Source organism: Macaca nemestrina, chromosome 13 (genome assembly GCF_043159975.1).
Source record: "Macaca nemestrina isolate mMacNem1 chromosome 13, mMacNem.hap1, whole genome shotgun sequence".
In the NCBI taxonomy this organism is placed as follows: Eukaryota; Metazoa; Chordata; class Mammalia; order Primates; family Cercopithecidae; genus Macaca; species Macaca nemestrina.
Window position 1 is genome coordinate 102,748,403 of NC_092137.1, and position 17,336 is coordinate 102,765,738.

Consider the following 17,336-nt stretch of genomic DNA (forward strand, 5'->3'; position numbering starts at 1 on the left):
GCAGATGAGAGACAAGAATCCTAAAGGAACGCAGGGCCTTTCTTCTTCGCACCTTGCTGTCCATTTTCTAAACTGAAAAATGAGGTTTGGTGGGACTCACAGCCCTGCAACGAAGATTCTGAAGCCGAATGTGAATAAAGCGTTTACTAAAGCGCCTTAAAAAACGGGCCGCGGGAGGGGCACAGGGCTTCTCCCTGGTGATACTTCCCAGATCCCGCACCGCGGCCCACGCGCTGTCCTCCGCGCTCCGCCCTCCGCTCCCCACCCCACCCCACCCCACCCCACCCCCAGGTCCTTCCCTCCCCGGAGCTGAGAACCATAGCTCCGGCCCCGACCGGAAGCCCCACCCCACCGCCGGGGACGCGGCCTCGGGAGTGCTCACGTTGGCAGCCCGGGCATCCCCGCTGCGCTCCGCTCCCCGCACCGGTAACCCGCGCCAACCTTGCCGCCCACCCGGGGTCGTAGCGGGCGAGATTTCCGAGCTCCGGACGCTCTTGCGGCTCTGCTCAGCCCTGACTCCAGCAGGCCCGCGTCGGCTGCCCCGCCCGTTTCTGGAACCTTTGGTTCCGGCGCTCGGACTTGGGGGAACTTAGGAGGGTGGTGGTGGGGTTTCTGATGCTTTGCGTTTTCTGCGGGGTTTGGGCAGTCACTGGAGAAACGCGGAACAGAAGTCCGTGGTGTTTTCAGGGACAGGGAGTGGAACCTCAGGCGCCTGCGAGCCCCCTGAGGGTTTAGGCGGCCCTCCTTGGCGGGATGACTGGCGCCGGTAGGCTGAGAGAGCCCGGGGCCTGCCTCCACCCCTAGGGGTGCCGTAGGCTCCTGGGGTCCGAGTCTCCGCCCTGCCCCACCGCTTCTCACAAAACCCCTCCACCTCCCTGAGGAGCGCCCGTCTACCCACCTTCTGGTTCCCAGCCTTCGGGCCGCTCCTATTTACCATAGTGTTTATTTATCCTGGTTATCGGTCAGAGTTTTTCTGACCTTCTCTACTCTGGAATAGGGTCCAGAGGAGTCGTGAGGGAAAATTATTAGAATATAAAATCCCAGGAGTCACGTAGTCCGGGTCTGCGTCCCATGCTTGAAGGCCCCACAGAGCAGCCCATCAAACAGCACTTGGTTTTCTTCTTCAACCTCGCCACCTCCTGTGGTTGCTGTTTCCGCCTCTGGCTTACATTGAACCCAACCATGTGTATTTCTCTTTAGCTTTGCTCCATTGGCATGGGAATGCTGCCCCTGGAGGGCATTGGACAGAACAGAGACAGTCCTGTTGCGTGAGGGGCATGGGTCTGTGCTAATGAGGCCAGCTCCTTCCATGACCTGCTCAGAGCCCCGCGCCAGCCCCTCTGTCCTCTGTTGCTGGACAGTTGTTCCATATCCTCCTTCCCAGTGCCCCAGGTGTGATATTCCTTCCACCCAGGGAAGGGCATTCCAAAAATTCTTTTGCTGTACCTTACTGCCCTGCTTGCTCCTGCCCTCACTCCTGCGACGGGTTCTTTGGGCTAAGGCGTAGCATTTAAGTCTGGTCCTATGAAGGCCGTCTTTCTGTTATGCCAGGGTCTTGGGCAGTTTGCGTTGGCTCTAACTCTTACTACAGAATTGCAGAAATTCCTCTCTTTATTGAGCACCGCTAACACCTGCCCCCCAACCCTGGTTCTGTTTTGTGAAATACTGTCTGCTTTGCTTATCCACTGCAGTTAACTTTTGGAGTTAGCCAGATTTCATCTCTTTGACATGGACTTCCACATGGGGTGACCTTGTGTCCTAGGTTGCCAGAGACAGTTCTGGCTTATACCATTGTCCCAGCATAATCACTTTCAAAAGATTCATGGTTTGTATGATCAAGCTTGTCTCTGTCTCTAAGTTAGATACACTTATATTTGTAGGTAAGAGAGTGGCATGTGGCAGCCCACGTGAGACTTGCACTTGGGCCCATAGATGTCAGAGCCACAGACTAGGAAATGAGAATTCCTCCAGGTCAGTGCTCATAGGCCTCATGTAGGTAGAGAGCTTTGGGTGGCTTTGCCCTTAGAGGGCAGGGGTTCCCTTCCCACCCTGGCACAGAAAGTCCAAACTAATACTGAGGGCTATGTCTTGTCAAATTCATCCCCAGAGTTACTCTGGGGCTTCGAAGCCAGTGCCCCTAAATTCACTGTCATGATCCAGAGGAAGGTGTTCAGAGTTCAAGCCCAGCTCCTTGACATGGCATCTGGCTCCTGGGAAAGTAACCGATGTGGAAGTATGACCAGAGTTAGGCCTAAGGTGCCCTGGGCTTCCCCAGGAACCAGAGAACTCAGTCCATGCAGGGCCAGTTAAGTTTTAAAGACTGCATGTCAGCACTTGTAACTGTCATAGGATTAGGCTAAGAGGGAGAACACTGGTTATCCACTAGGATGACCAACCATCTTAGTTTGCCTGGGATTGAGGGGTTTCCTAGGACATGGGACTTGCAGTTTTAAGACCAGAAAACTCCTGGGCGAACTGGGATAAGTTGGTCACCCTCTTCTCAACCCTGGCTGCATGTTAGACTCTCTTGAGGAGCCTCTTATTTAGAGTCTAATTTAATTGATTCAGGTAGTTGTTTTTTTTTTTTTTTTAATGCTCTCAAGTTGATGCCAACAGGCTACCAGAGTTGAGAACTACTAGGCTGTAGACAGTGTTTCCAATAACCATTGAAGGTGTTTGGTTTTTGAGCAGAAGTGGTTCCAGACATCCCTGACAGGGGTGTATAACTCTGTGTGTTGGCCTTTTACCTTAGCAAGAGAGGTATCAAGCTGGTAGTTGCCTACTATTGCTATTATCTGTCCCCACCCCCAGGCCGCCTTTCTCACTGGTGAGGACCAAGGTTTCTCTTTTCCAGGCATGCTCCGATACCTTCTCCCTCAAGACAGGAGGTCAGTGGAATAGCCTCATTTTGATTGATGGAATCATGATTTACACGGTTGCAGATGAAGCTGGCATGAGACTTGAGACAGGACTGCCATCTCTAGGTCTGGGACATATGCCCCAGAGAGTGGTGGTCCAGAGGCTAACTGTGAGACTGTGTGTGCTTTGGCTTTGCCCCATGGGGTGTGGGAGCTTGGAGACCAGGTGCCTCTGGGACTGTCCTCTCTGCAGGCCTCCAGGATCATGTGGTACGTCAGCACCAGGGGCATAGCCCCACGGGTCAACTTTGAGGGGGCCCTCTTCTCTGGCTATGCACCCGATGGAGGCCTCTTTATGCCGGAAGAGCTCCCACAGTTGGACAGAGAGACCCTGTGCCAGTGGAGCACACTCTCCTATCCTGGCCTGGTGAAGGAGCTGTGTGCCCTCTTCATTGGCTCTGAGCTCATTCCGAAAGATGACTTAAATGGTGAGTGCTCCCACCTCTACTTCCACTCCTCCAGCCCCTGCCAGCTCAGTCTACAGAATTGCAAATCCATCACCAAACCACTAGGAAGTCTCTAGTCATGTTTCTCAAACTTTCTTTCTTTTCCTGACTCTAGAATCCCAGAATTGAAAATATTCTGAAAGATTTCATCCTTTCTCCAGGAAGATGAATGTTGACATTTTCTTCATTCTTTCTCTTTCTTTCTCCCTCCCTTCCCTCCCTCCCTCCCTCCCTCCCTCCCTCCCTCCCTCCCTCCCTCCCTCCCTCCCTCCCTCCCTCCCTCCCTCCCTTCCTTCCTTCCTTCCTTCCTTCCTTCCTTCCTTCCTTCCTTCCTTCCTTCCTTCCTTCCTTCCTTCCTTCCTGTCTCTCTCTCTTTTCAAAAAACCTCTTCAACACTAGGGATTTTAGAATCATCTTGAGTGACTTGAACGTTGAGGTGTTTCCTTCCTGCACATAAAGCACCCAGACCCCCAAATTGCTCTTTTATTTTTTGAATGTTAATTCCAGAAGGGACTTCAAGACTGTCCCGGACCAGCTTGTCTTAAGCTATACTGTGCCTATGGATTCCCTCCGGGATCTTGTTAAAAACCAAATTCTGATTCAGTGGGTCTGGCATAGGAGTGAGAATTCTGCATTTCTGTCAGATGTCCGAATAATACTACACTACTGGTCCATGAGCCACACTTGAAACAGCAAGAACAAAATCCATAATGTAATGGTGGTGGTTTGGGGTTGGGGAAGAGAAAGGACCACTTAAAATGCAGTCTGATGACCAGCAGTAATGGCATTGCTTGGGCATTTGTTGGAAATCCGGGACTGCTTCAGATTGACTGAACCAGCCTGCTTTTTAACAAGATCCCAGGTGCTTGGTTTGCCAGTGACAGTTTGAGAAGCTCTGCTCTAGGACTGCTCCAGTCCTGCCTTAGGGAGGGCTGTATATCAGCCATCCAAAAGCTCTGGCGTCACAGGTGCGAGATTTAGTAATGCAACAAACAAACAAAAAGCTTCCTATCTTTAAGAAGGAGCATTAGGGCCGGGCGCGGTGGCTCACGCCTGTAATCCCAGCACTTTGGGAGGCCGAGGCGGGCGGATCACAAGGTCAGGAGATCGAGACCACAGTGAAACCCCGTCTCTACTAAAAATACAAAAAATTAGCCGGGCGCGGTTGTGGGCGCCTGTAGTCCCAGCTACTCGGGAGGCTGAGGCAGGAGAATGGCGTGAACACGGGAGGCGGAGCTTGCAGTGAGCCGAGATCGCGCCACTGCACTCCAGCCTGGGCGACAGAGCGAGACTCCGTCTCAAAAAAAAAAAAAAAAAAAAAAAAGAAGGAGCATTAGATGGGATGTGACATTGATGTGTTATGTAGCTATTTAATTGACCCCTGATTGGAATACATGCTCACGAGACAGTCAAACAATGAGGAAGTATAAAAAATGAAAAAGTCTTCTAGCACCAATCCTGGTCTCTGAGGAAATCACTATAAGGAATCTACGAAAGTTTGGTGTATGTTTTCCCAGATTTTTTTCTAGGTTTAGACAATTGTATTCAAAAATGGTATCGTTTAAGATGAAGATTTTTGGCCTTTTAGTAGCAGGAGTTGGAAACTTTTATCTTCAGAGACTGAGAGGGAACTTGAGAAAGAGACCAGGCCCCTCATTGGCTATCCACCCCACTACCCTCACAGATCTGATCGACCGAGCCTTCAGCAGATTCCGTCACAGAGAGGTGGTCCATCTGTCCAGGTTGAGGAATGGGCTGAACGTGTTGGAGCTGTGGCATGGTGTCACATATGCATTTAAGGACCTGTCCCTGTCCTGCACAACACAGTTCCTGCAGTACTTCCTGGAGAAGAGGGAGAAGCACGTCACTGTGGTTGTAGGTGTGTTTTGGGGCACGAACCTGGAATACCTGAGTGCTGTGACTGTAGGGTGTCCACCTATGGGATGCTGTTCATGGAGCCACTCAGGGACTGTGGTACTGGTTCTTCCAGAGCAAGGTTCCTAACCTTTTCTGGTGCCATAGACCCCTTTGCCAGGCTGATGGAGGCTATGGAACTTCCTCAGAGTAACGTTTGAAGTGCACAAAATGCTTAAGATGATGTGGTTCACAAGTTCACTGATGTCCTGAATTTTATCCGTGGATCCATGGACCCTATGTGGAGTGCTAGGTTCATATCCTCCAAGTGTTTGAAGTAGTTGTTGCTATATTTGACAACAGTGCTTTGGGGACCCTTTCTTTCCTTATGTTCATTCCCTTTGTTCTAAAGGGGGAGGGTTATCCTTTCTTCCCGTCCAGGAACGTCTGGGGACACAGGAAGTGCTGCCATTGAGAGTGTTCAAGGGGCAAAGAACGTGGACATTATCGTTCTACTGCCCAAAGGTCACTGCACAAAGATTCAGGAGCTCCAGATGACAACGGTGCTGAAGGAGAACGTACATGTGTTTGGAGGTGTGTGCTGAGGCAGAGGCTCTAGGGACAGTGCAGCCCTGCCTTACTTGGGTTTGCTTTGGGAGATGGGCTGGAACAAAACTGCACAATTGGGTAACTGTCTTCCTTTCATCAGTCATATTTGAGGTTGGTGTATATGCCTTGGCTCAGCTCTGGGCAGGGTTCTGGCTACACAGTAAACTATTGGAGGTGACAGATGCATAAACTGATACTAACAGTACAGCACACTAAGTACGGATTGAAAACCATATCCCAAAAAATGCCACCTCCATGCATGTCCAACCTGCAAGTGTCATGTATGTCAGCAGCCATGCAGAGTCATAACCTGAGCCAAATGACTTGGGTTTTGTTCCAAGACTCTGAAGTTAAGAGGACACCAACATGTTAAGTAATTATTTTAAGAGAATGTGTTGCCAGGTGCGGTGACTCACGCCTGTAATTCCAGCACTTTGAGAAGTCCAGGTGGGTGGATCGCTTCAGCCCAGGAGTTTGAGACCAGCCTGGGCAACATGGCAAAACCTTGCCTCTATAAAAAATACAAAAATTAGCCGGGCTTGATGGTGTGCACCTATAGTCCCAGCTACTCCAAAGGCTGAGATGGGAGGATCGCTTAAGCCCAGAAGGCTGCAGTGACTCAGGATCATGCCATAGCATTGCAGCCTGGGCAACAGAGTGAGACCCTGTCAAAAAAAAAAAAAAAAAAAAGATAATGTGTCATTATATGTTGATGGTTCCTGCTGTTCTTTACAGTATGGGAACAACTAAGCCATGCACTAGTTATCTGGTCTAAATATTTAAAATAGGGACCAGTGGTACCCACCACTGGTTATACTCCTACCTGAGTCACATCATGAGAATCACAGCATTTTGTGCTTGGAGAAAGGCAAAAGCCATCTTTTTTAATATCAGGCCATCTATTCCTAATGGATTTAATCATTATAGGGATTGGGAGTGGAGAAAGATGGGGCGAGTGTGGGTGGAGCTGTACATTTTTATTTTTACCTCTCACACCCTACTGGACCCCAGGTAGCTGTAAGGTGGGGACTTGGATTAAGTTTTGGCCTGGGTGGGCTGTGGCCTCGGGCACGCTTTCCAGGAGGCCTGGCTTAGTTTGGTCACTCACCTGACAGAACAGCAAGTGTGATGGCAGAGAATGTTCCTTCTACAACTGTCCTGGCTTCTTATCATCATCCTGTAGAGGTTATTTTTGTATAACATCAGCTGTGACAAGGAGCAAAAGCACAGTGAAAGCAAACTTATCCAAAGGAATAGCATAATATCCTTTGTCAGTTTGTTCAAGAGCAAGCAAACTGCCCCTCTGCTCTGTTCTTTAGCAAGTGCATACACTTGCCAGTGAAAAGTCCATGCTAATGCAGGTGTTGACGTCGTCTTACACATTTGCCTTGCTAATTGCTCATATTTGGCTGCATTTTCCCGCAGTTGTTGCAAGACTTCAATGCACAAGATTCAGGCTCCTGAGGGTCCTTGTTATACCCCAAGCACCAAAATTGCTAGTTATGGATCTAGGACTGTTTTTTCCTAGAATCAAAGCAGAGAATAGCATTTTGTGCCTCTGTCCTGCCTCCTCCTCCCTTTTTTTCTTTTTTGTATGCAGACCTAAGGGTGTGACTGAAAGCTCCATTCCTGACTTGTGGATTGGAGAACAGTGCTCAAGTGTAAAGTAATGGTGGGAGTGCGGAATCTGATGAATGTATCAAGTCATTAAATCTGGACCTGAAGGGAGTGTTTTGTTGTGTACATGTTGAAGAAAATCAGAAACTAAGGCAGCAGGCTTCACAGAAATCAGTTTTGTTTATAAATGGCACTATTCAGATGCTTTCTTTCCTTTCTAGAGCTTTCTGGTTTGGTTTTAAGGAGGATGTGTGTTAGTTCAGGATGTAACAGCAAATATGTATTTTTCCGTAGACTGGTAAGCTTAGCAAGTAGGGATGGACCACTTAGATTATTGCGTGTGGACAGTTGGTTTATAAAGTCATTGATTTCCATGTACATTGTATACTTGGTTCTTCTTAAGCACAGAATAATCAGCAGGTGCTAGGTATTTATTAATTACATTATTTGGGATGCTTTTGGCTAGAAGTAGCAAAAAATTCAACTCAGACCAGCTTAAACAAGAATATTTTCCAGCTTCCATAACTGGAAGGCCAGAGGTGGAGTGGGCTCCCAGTTGCTTCATTCAGTGACTGACACTGCTCTCAGGAACCCAGGTCCTTCCCATCCTCTGCTCTGCCCTCCTCAGTCCTAAGGCTCCTTCCTCTTGTGGTCATATGGTGTTTCCTTGAGGTAACCAGGTCTCTCCCTTCCTGTTGCTCTTTCCTAAAAGCAGTGAATCTTTTCTTAGAACTCAGCAAACACGTCTTTGTGGTTCACTGACCTGAATTTATTCACATGCTCATTCTGGAGCCAACCCTGACCCCATGAGAATACCAGGCACTGATTGGCTTGGTCCTGGCAAAGGAATGGAATCACCATGACGGGCCCTGGCCATTCTGGATACACACGGGGATCTAGAGTCAGTCCCCCAGCTCCATTGCTGCTACACAGTGTTGAAGGGCAGAATGGTTAGCACCTTTAATGCCTTCTCTGGCACATTTCCCAGTAAAGTTCACCCCTCTCCCTTCCAAGTGTAGATTCAATGGAGACATACTCGGGTATCAGATAAGAAATCAATATTGGCTTGATTGCTCATTGAGCTAGATGGGGGATATAACTTGTATTAGTGGACAATTCACCATAAATTTATCCAGTAATTCACTCATAAATTACACTGATGTACACACCCAGTTTCATGGAGGGGAAGTTCTGTCCATCTAATCTTACCTGCCATATAGTAGCAGAGAGCAGAACACCTACCCTGTGACCTAATGGGGGCAGAGGACAGACCACGGGGGAATGTTGGCTGTTTCCACCCTGGGCCCTGGTAGAGGACTGTGGAGGAAAGGCTATGACTCTCATCATTTTCCAGTCAGCCACACGGTTCCTCGTCTGCGGAAGAGTGGGGGAAGTGGGCAGGGATTACAAAGAGAAATTTTCCCAGGATCCCAGAAGGTTGACATTTGCTATCTTATTTTAGATAATGGTAGAAACATTGGAACTGGTTCTGGCTCCCCTTTCTATTCTAAGCTAGGGCAGATATTTAGGAACACAAGCATCTGAGGCATGGTTTCTGTCCTTGAGGAGCTTAATATTGAGTCTAGAAAGTGAGGTCAAATTACGTGAAAGTAAAGAAACCTAGGCTACGCGAAGGTCCCAGGAGGATGGGCTCAGCCTGGGAGGGCTGTCGCAGGCGGGTGCTGACCTCCTGGGGGCTCTACATGCTCCTGACAGCTGCCCTCTCCTCTTGCCCCGGCAGTGGAGGGAAACAGCGATGAGCTCGATGAGCCGATCAAGACTGTGTTTGCCGACGTGGCTTTTGTCAAGAAGCACAATCTGATGAGCCTGAATTCGATCAACTGGTCCCGGGTCCTGGTGCAGATGGCCCACCACTTCTTTGCTTACTTCCAGTGTACGCCATCCTTGGACACGCATCCCCTACCCCTGGTGGAGGTGGTTGTGCCAACAGGGGCTGCCGGTAACTTTGCAGGTAAGGAGTCCCCGGGGCACAAATGGGCTTTCCAGAAAAATACCTGCAGCCCCAGTCCTTCTAACTGCCTTTTGGCTGCAACTGTGAGGAGAAAGAAGGTGGAGTCCCAGTTCTGAAGGTGATGGGAAACCCCACAGAAGCAGCTCCCAGAAGATTTCCCCTGTCATTGCCTGGGGCAGCATCCTGGGCTCCTGCTGCCAGCAGCAGAGGGTGATGGCTTAACCCTGCATGCTCCTGCAGCCTCACCTGATGTGCTCGCCGGCTCAGCAGAGTGTGGAGAGGCAAGGTCAAGGGTCAGCCGCTGTGCCTGGCTGGCAGTGCCCTCAATCAGAAATGTGGACTTTGCTCCCAACCCTGGCCAGCTACCCAATGTGAGGGCAAGCGGCTTGACTGGCACGTGTGTTCCCATTCCTGGATGCACTACCCTGACCCCATGTGATGTGGAAAGAGTTCTGGACTTGGGGTTCTGGCCCCAGTTCTGTCCTTTACTAGCTGAGAGGCTGTGGAGCAGTCCTTTAGACTCAACCTTTGAGCTATAAAATGAGATTGTATCACTCATCATATCTCCCAGGACTGCCTCAATGAACGAATAAGATTCCTGTGTACATGCAGACTTTGTAAGGGCAAAGTGCTGTACAGCTGTGTAGCATTAAAATCATTTTATCTAATCACTAATATTTATCAAGCACTTAGTATGCAACTGGCACTGTTCTAAATGCTTTTCACATAGGAACTCATTTATCCACCTGTGGAGAAGACACTTTCCATTTTATAATGAGGAAACAAAGGCACAGAGAAAGGAGTCATGCCCTGGTTACGCAGCTGGGCCAGGAGTGCGACCCAGGCAGTCTGGCTGCAGAGCTGGCGAGGCTACGGGAATTACTGTTCCTGATAGTTCCAGCAATGCCATTGGTTCTGATGAGCACCAAGGACGGTCTAGCTGAGAGCACAGAAGCATCTGAGTGGTTAGGAAGCCACTGGGGGAGGTGTGCAGATGTGGCCCAGGTGTTGGTTGGGTGGGGCTTCCTGACTTCTGCCACTGAAAGAAGGGTGGAGAGAACAGTGGGCTGGCAGGCAAGGAGGGAATAGCTTCTTTGCCACTCATGGGGTAAAGCCCACCATGCTCCCCATTCCCATCACCCTCCAGTTAGTGATGCACCGAGTTGTGCAGCCAGTGGCCCTCTGCAGCCCAGAGCCTACCACAGTGCTCGATACAAAATAAACACGTGACCAACGTTTCCTGAGGGCGTTCTTATCCACCTTTGCTCTGTCAGGAACCAACTCTTTGGCTTTAAGACCCTGGACCTTCCTGAGCCTCCATTTCTCCCCTGTCAGGCAAGGATATCATGATGTTCTCATGAGGACCAGGTGAAATAAGAAAGAGAAAGTTGAGATCAGTAGTTCAAGACCAGCCTGGCCAACATGGTGAAACCCCATCTCTACTAAAAATACAAAAATTAGCCAAGTGTGGTGGCGCACGCCTGTAATCCTGGTCACTTGGGAGGCGGAGGCAAGAGAACCGTTTGAACCTGGGAGATGGAGGTTGTAGTGAGCTGAAATTGTGCCACTGCACTCCAGCCTGGGCAACAGAGAGAGACTCAGTCTCAAAAAAAAAAAAAAAAGAATGAGAAAGCGTTTTGCCAGGTTAACAGTGATGTTGGATTGTGTGGTTGTCCCTAACTCCCCTTAGCTACTCACCAGAGATAAACTGCTCATGAAAGCACCATATGTAAAACCTTCCTAAATGATGTCACATGTCCGGGCTCTACACCTCTTAAAGGGAGGAATTCCTTGCTTGTTCTGTGCAAACAAGAACTGCTGTTGGGGTGGACTGAGGGTGCTGCTCTGGCCTCCCCTGATGCCTGTGCAGGGAGAGTAGTCTGGGAGGCTGAGTCGAGGGAGGGCATGTGCTCAGGACTTAGGCATATTTTGAATCCTGACTCTGACACTTAACAGGCTTCGGAAAGGTCACTTTGACCTCTTGGAACTTTCATTTCCTCTTCCAAAAATTGGTGTTTTACGGTAGTCAGCCATCTATGAAATACTTTGGCCCCTGGGAGGGGCTGACACATAGAACAGCCTCAGGGCATGGTGATGTGCTCCTAGTCATCCTCACACTCGCTCTCTCTCTCTGTGTGTGTGTGTGTCTGAAACAGGTTTATTGCTAGATGATTCACATACCATTCACACATTTTAAGTGTATGATTCAGTGGTTTTTAGTATAATATATTCACAGACTTATGCAACTATCACCATAACCAATTTTGGAATGTTTACGTCACCCTAAAAAGAAACCCTGTACCCATTAGCAGTCACTCCTCACTTTTCCTTAGACCACCTCCTTCGCCAGCCCTTGGCAGCCACGAATCTATTTTGTTTCTCTATGTAGATTTTCCTATTCTAGATATTTTCTATAAAAGGAATCATACAGTGTGTGGTCTTTTGTGCCTGGCTTCTTTCCCCTAGCATAATGTTTTCAAGGTTCATTCGTGTTGTATCATGTATCAGTACTTTTTCAATTGTATGTATATACCATACAGCGGTATATTTTGTTTATGAGTTTATCAGCTGATAGATATTTGGATTGTTTTAACACAGCTATTATGAATAATGCTGCAGTGAACGTTTGTGTATAAGTTTTCATGTGACCATATATTTTATTTCTTTTGGATATATAACTAGGAGTGGAATTTCTGTTATATGATAACTCTATGTTTAATATTTTAAGGAACTGACAGACTTCAGTTTTCCAAAGTGGCTACACCATTTTGTGTCACCACCAGCAATGTAGGAATTTTCCAATTTCTCCACATCCTCACCAACACTTTTTATTATCTGTCTTTTTGATTCTAGCATCCTAGAGGGTGTGAAGTAATAGCTCATGGTTTTTGTTTATATTTCCTTCACGACTAATGATGTTGAACATCTTTTCCTGTGCTCATTGGCCATCTGTATGTCTTCTTTGAAGGAATGCCTGTTCTTTTGCCCATTTTATTATTATTATTATACTTTAAGTTCTAGGGTACATGTGCACAATGTGCAGGTTTGTTACATATGTATACATGTGCCATGTTGGTGTGCTGCACCCATTAACTCGTCATTTACATTAGGTATATCTCCTAATGCTATCCCTCCCCCTTCCCCCTTCCCCACAATAGGCCCCAGTGTGTGATGTTCCCCTTTCTGTGTCCAAGTGATCTCATTGTTCAGTTCCCACCTATGAGTGAGAACAAGCAGTGTTTGGTTTTCTGTTCTTGTGATAGTTTGCCGAGAATGATGGTTTCCAGCTGCATCCATGTCCCTACAAAGGACACGAACTCATCCTTTTTTACGGCCGCATAGTATTCCATGGTGTATATGTGCCACATTTTCTTAATCCAGTCTGGCACTGATGGACATTTGCTTTTGCCCATTTTTTAATTCGGTTATTTGTATTTTTATTGTTGAATTGCAACAGTTCTTTATATATTCTGGATACAATCCCTTATTAGATATATGAATTGCATTTTTTCCCCGTTCTGTGAGTTGCCTTTTCATTTTCTTGATAGTGTCCTTTTTAAAGCAGAAAAGCTTCAAAAAGCACAAAAGTTTCTTAATTTTGATGAAGCCCAATTTACTTTTTTCTTTTGTTTCTAAAAAGCCATTGTTCTCTTCCTCTCTTGTCTTAAGCTGGGTACATTGCTCAGAAGATAGGCCTGCCCATCCGTCTGGTCGTGGCAGTGAACCGCAATGACATCATCCACAGGACTGTCCAGCAGGGAGACTTCTCTCTGTCTGAGGCTGTTAAATCAACCTTGGCATCAGCTATGGACATTCAGGTAGGCCTGGGGGAGGTGTGCAGATCCGGCCCAGGTGTTGGTTAGGTGGGGCTGGATGGGGCTGAGATCAGTGTGGACCTGAAAGTGACTTTCTGCCCAGGTGCCCTACAACATGGAGAGGGTATTCTGGCTACTCTCTGGCTGTGACAGCCAGGTGACAAGAGCCCTCATGGAGCAGTTTGAAAGGACCCAAAGTGTGAATCTGCCCAAGGAACTGCACAGCAAGGTCAGTCACTGCCCACACACCACAGAGAAAGGAAAGGGTACAGCCACATAGCAGACTTGGGGTTTGGAAGTCTAGTCAAGGGAAGAGGACACCTGTTTCTTGAGCACCTGCTATGAGCCCGTCACTTTTACTGACGCTTTACGTGGAACAATTTATTGAATGAGGAGAGGTAATAGAGAACATAGTTTAGAGTCAAATGGGCTCAATCCCAAGTGAGCGCTGAGACGCTGGGCCAGTTTCCTAAACTCTGTCCCTCAGTTCCTTCATCTATAAAATGGCGATAGTAAGAATGCCTACCTCATAGAGTTGTTGTGAGATTTAAGTCAAATAATATATGTGAAGCACTTTGCATACTTCCTGGTAATATATGGCTTGATATGTTAACTTAGTTTTACTTATTATTGTTGTTAATTTCCAATAATACTGTCAACCGGAAGCCATTTTGCCCATCCAGTATGAACACAGACCATTGTTTCCGTTGAGCTCTTCCTTTCTTCCTTTTCCTTCCTCTCTCTTTCCTCCCTCCCTCTCCTTCGTCCCTCTCTCACCTTCCTCCCTCCCTCTCTTCTCCCTCCTTTCCTTCTTACTTTCTTTTTTCTTTCCCTCCCTCCTTCCCTTTCTCTGTCTTATTTTTCTTGGAAAAGGAGAAATTTTATTCCCTTGGAATGGTAGGAATCTAATTGGGAAGGATTGTTTTTATTTTAATGCAACGTGGTGATGGTACTTATTCTGTGTTTAAAAAAAAAAAAAAAGGATTTCTGAAGCTGCCTTTAATTTTCTCTACCACATTCCCACTGAGTGGCCATCCAGACTGTGCATACCTCCAGTGACCAGACCCTCACTACCTCACACCAGCTCTCACCATTACAAAAGTCTTTACGTTGAGCTAGAATCTGCTCCTTCTAGCTTACACAGTCTGATTCTACATCTCAGTGTTTCCAGTATTTAGAGAATCCTCATTTACCAGGTTAGTCTTCCTACTTCCTTTAGTGGTCCCTTGCATGACATAATTTTGCATGGTCAATATCCACCTTAAAGTGTTGTTTTCCAAGTTGGATGCAGTTCTCTAGGCTGAGCCATACCAATGCAGACTGGAGTGGAATTTCGGCCTTCTGGAATCTGTACTTCTTTTGATGTACCCAAAGATCAATTTATTTGGTTAATGGTTTGACATTCACATTCCTTCTCCTCATATAAATGAGGTGCTCCATGAAGACAGGCACCATACCCCCCACTCCTTCATTCTCTCTCTGGCTATACACTTGCTGCAATGGCATTCATATTATATATCTACTGTGAGCCAGGAACTGTACTGGGTGCTAGAAACACAAAGACAAGTAAAATACATTCATTGCCGCCTGGGAACCCTCATTCACAGCAGGTAGCTGTATGAAAATCTGGAGGCTGAGGCAGGTGGATCGTTTGAGGTCAGGAGTTTGAGACCAGCTTTGCCAGCATGGTGAAACTCCATCTCTACTAAAAAAAAAAACAACAAAACTTAGCTGGGCATGGTGGCACATGCCTATAAATCCCAGCTACTTGGGACGCTGAGACAGGAGAACTGCTTGAACTCGGGAGGTGGAGGTTGCGGTGAGCCAAGATCGTGTCACAGTACTCCAGCCTGGGTAGACAGAGACTCGGTGTCTCAAAAAAAGAAAAGAAAAAGAGAAAATCTATGATACTCTATGATCCCTATTGCAGTCAAGTATATGCAGGGTGTTTGGTGTATTATAAGCATACAATACATTTTCAGAAGATGATCAAATAAACCAAACACACTGAGGGAGCACAGACAAGGCAGTCTTCCTCTGTCCGAAGGAAGTGGGGAGGGCTTCCTGGAGGAGGTGCTCTGTGAGCTGAATAGCAACTGATAGGAAGGAGGTGTGCCAGCAACCAAGCTGCCTGGAGCCTTCTGGCTGTGGCAAGTTGTTGAACAAATCTTGATTTGTTGATTTGCTGATTAGGAGCCAAATCCCGACTAAATGGATTGACATAAAACTCAAATGTATCCTTCCTCCAAGCAGAGTGAGTCAGCTCAAAACTGGGAGGCCGGATTTTTACTGTGAGCCACGTCTGAGCCATTGGGTCTGAATGTCCCATTGGATCCCTGGGGTTTGTGTGGGTCTGTGGTGGAGAGTGGGCTTTTGTCATCTTTCCCTGCTTTCCCAACATACCTCATCTTTCTGACCTGGGACCCTTCAGCTTTCAGAGGTGGTGACATCCGAGTCAGTGTCTGATGAAGCCATCACCCAGACCATGGGCCGCTGCTGGGATGAGAACCAGTATTTGCTGTGCCCCCACTCGGCGGTGGCCGTGAACTACCATTACCAGCAGATGGACAGGCAGGAGCCCAGGTACAGGCCATGGGGGCTTGGGCCACTGAGGGACCATTTGAATTTCAGGGGCCCTCTTCTTCTCCAAGCGGTGGGAGAGACAGGACTACGAACAAATGGCTGTAATGGAGTATGATGGGTGCTGTGTGGAACTGTGCCCTGGAAACTGTGGGCCCAGAAGAGGGAACGTGACAGGTATCCCAAGGACAGTCAGGGGCAGAGGAGGTGGCTGAGCTGGCCTCCAACCCGGAAGAGCAGTTTGCCAGGTGGCGTCATTGTAGCGATAAGTTTGAGGTACCAATTTTCTGTCTGTGTCTCTGTCTTCCATACCCCACCCTATCCCTAACCTTCCACTGTTTCTTCTCCTTCCTCCTCCACCTTCTCCTTTCCCATCCCTCTATTCTCTCACTGTCCTCCTGCTGCCACCTGCCCCCATCCCCAGCAGCACTCCCCGGTGCTGCCTTGCCCCTGCCTCTGCAGCCAAGTTCCCGGAAGCTGTCCTGGCTGCTGGCCTGACCCCTGAGACTCCTGCAGAGATCGTAGCCCTGGAGCACAAGGAGACACGCTGCACCCCGATGCGGAGAGGTGACAACTGGACCCTGATGCTTCAGGACACCATTGAGGACCTTAGCCGACGGTGGAGGGGTCATGCCCTCAACGCCTCCCAGTAGCCTGGCTGGAGGTGGCTTTCTTTAGGCTTCAGATCCCAGGGAGGTGCACCCTCTGAGCTGCCTTGTGACCCTCCCCATTAAGCATAGGTTAGGAGGTTCCCAGGAGGCTGCTCAGCTGGGTCTGGAGCCAGCTGGCTTTGCTCCGTTCCCTGGCTACTCTGTGCCTGGTCACAGGGAGGCTGAGTGAGGGGCTGTGAACAGTTGCCAGAAGCACCCCCTCCGTCCCTGGCCCACGCGGCAGTGTCTGAGCTGTAGTGAAAGTTTCAGGGCCTGCAGAAGAAGAGCCCTGGGCACAGGATTGACCATGGCTCCAGGGGTTTAGGACCCCAGACCTGTGAAGGTGGGGGAAGCTCACCACCTTCATGCAGCCTTTATATGCTCTCTGAGCCTTAGCTGATTTGGCCCCCAAAACACATCCAAAGGTTCTAGCCCGCCTTGTCAGAGACTTCCACCCTGCTCACATGTTGGCAATCCCTGGAATAAAATGCTTGTTCTGTGTGATGGAGACGGCACATCCTGTGGGCAGGTCCCTTCCTAGAAGGGCTGCAGGACTGTGGGCAGCCCTGGGGGCCGCTGAGTGGTGGGCTGAGGTGCGTGCGGCATCCCCCTGCTGCCCTGCATTGGCCTAGGCTTGAGGTGCCATGGCCCTGGTGGTGCTGGCATCCATAGAGGTTGAGGTGGGGCTCACCAGATGGAGACCCTGTGGGAAAGCATTGGCATCAATGTGCAAACCGAGTCAAGGCCCTGTTGCTCATACATCACTTGGGATTGAGCCCATTTGACTCAGGTTCCAATCCATTTCATCAGGTTCCAATCCTGTGTGGGTTGAGGAGAGTTTTAGACAAATACATGAACGGCAACAGAAACCCCAT

At 48.5% G+C, this 17,336-nt stretch overlaps 1 protein-coding gene across 5 annotated transcripts; it reads left to right on the forward strand.

Moving 5' to 3' along the window:
• Positions 1 to 293: 293 nt before the first annotated feature.
• LOC105496023 (threonine synthase like 2) lies at positions 294 to 16,969 on the forward strand. 5 transcript variants are annotated; one of them, XM_011766056.3, is made up of 9 exons: positions 294 to 426; positions 3,112 to 3,346; positions 5,049 to 5,243; positions 5,660 to 5,812; positions 9,186 to 9,416; positions 13,086 to 13,234; positions 13,335 to 13,460; positions 15,663 to 15,814; positions 16,236 to 16,969. In XM_011766056.3, exons 2-9 carry the CDS (start codon positions 3,124 to 3,126, stop codon positions 16,462 to 16,464), a joined length of 1,458 nt encoding a protein of 485 aa, XP_011764358.1. In that variant the 5' UTR covers positions 294 to 426; positions 3,112 to 3,123; the 3' UTR covers positions 16,465 to 16,969. The 5 variants fall into 5 exon arrangements, with proteins under 5 accessions (XP_011764358.1, XP_011764357.1, XP_011764359.1 ...); XM_011766055.3 differs by having other exon boundaries at positions 301 to 426; positions 2,855 to 3,346; XM_011766057.3 differs by lacking the exon at positions 294 to 426 and having other exon boundaries at positions 1,183 to 3,346; positions 16,239 to 16,969.
• Positions 16,970 to 17,336: the final 367 nt, after the last annotated feature.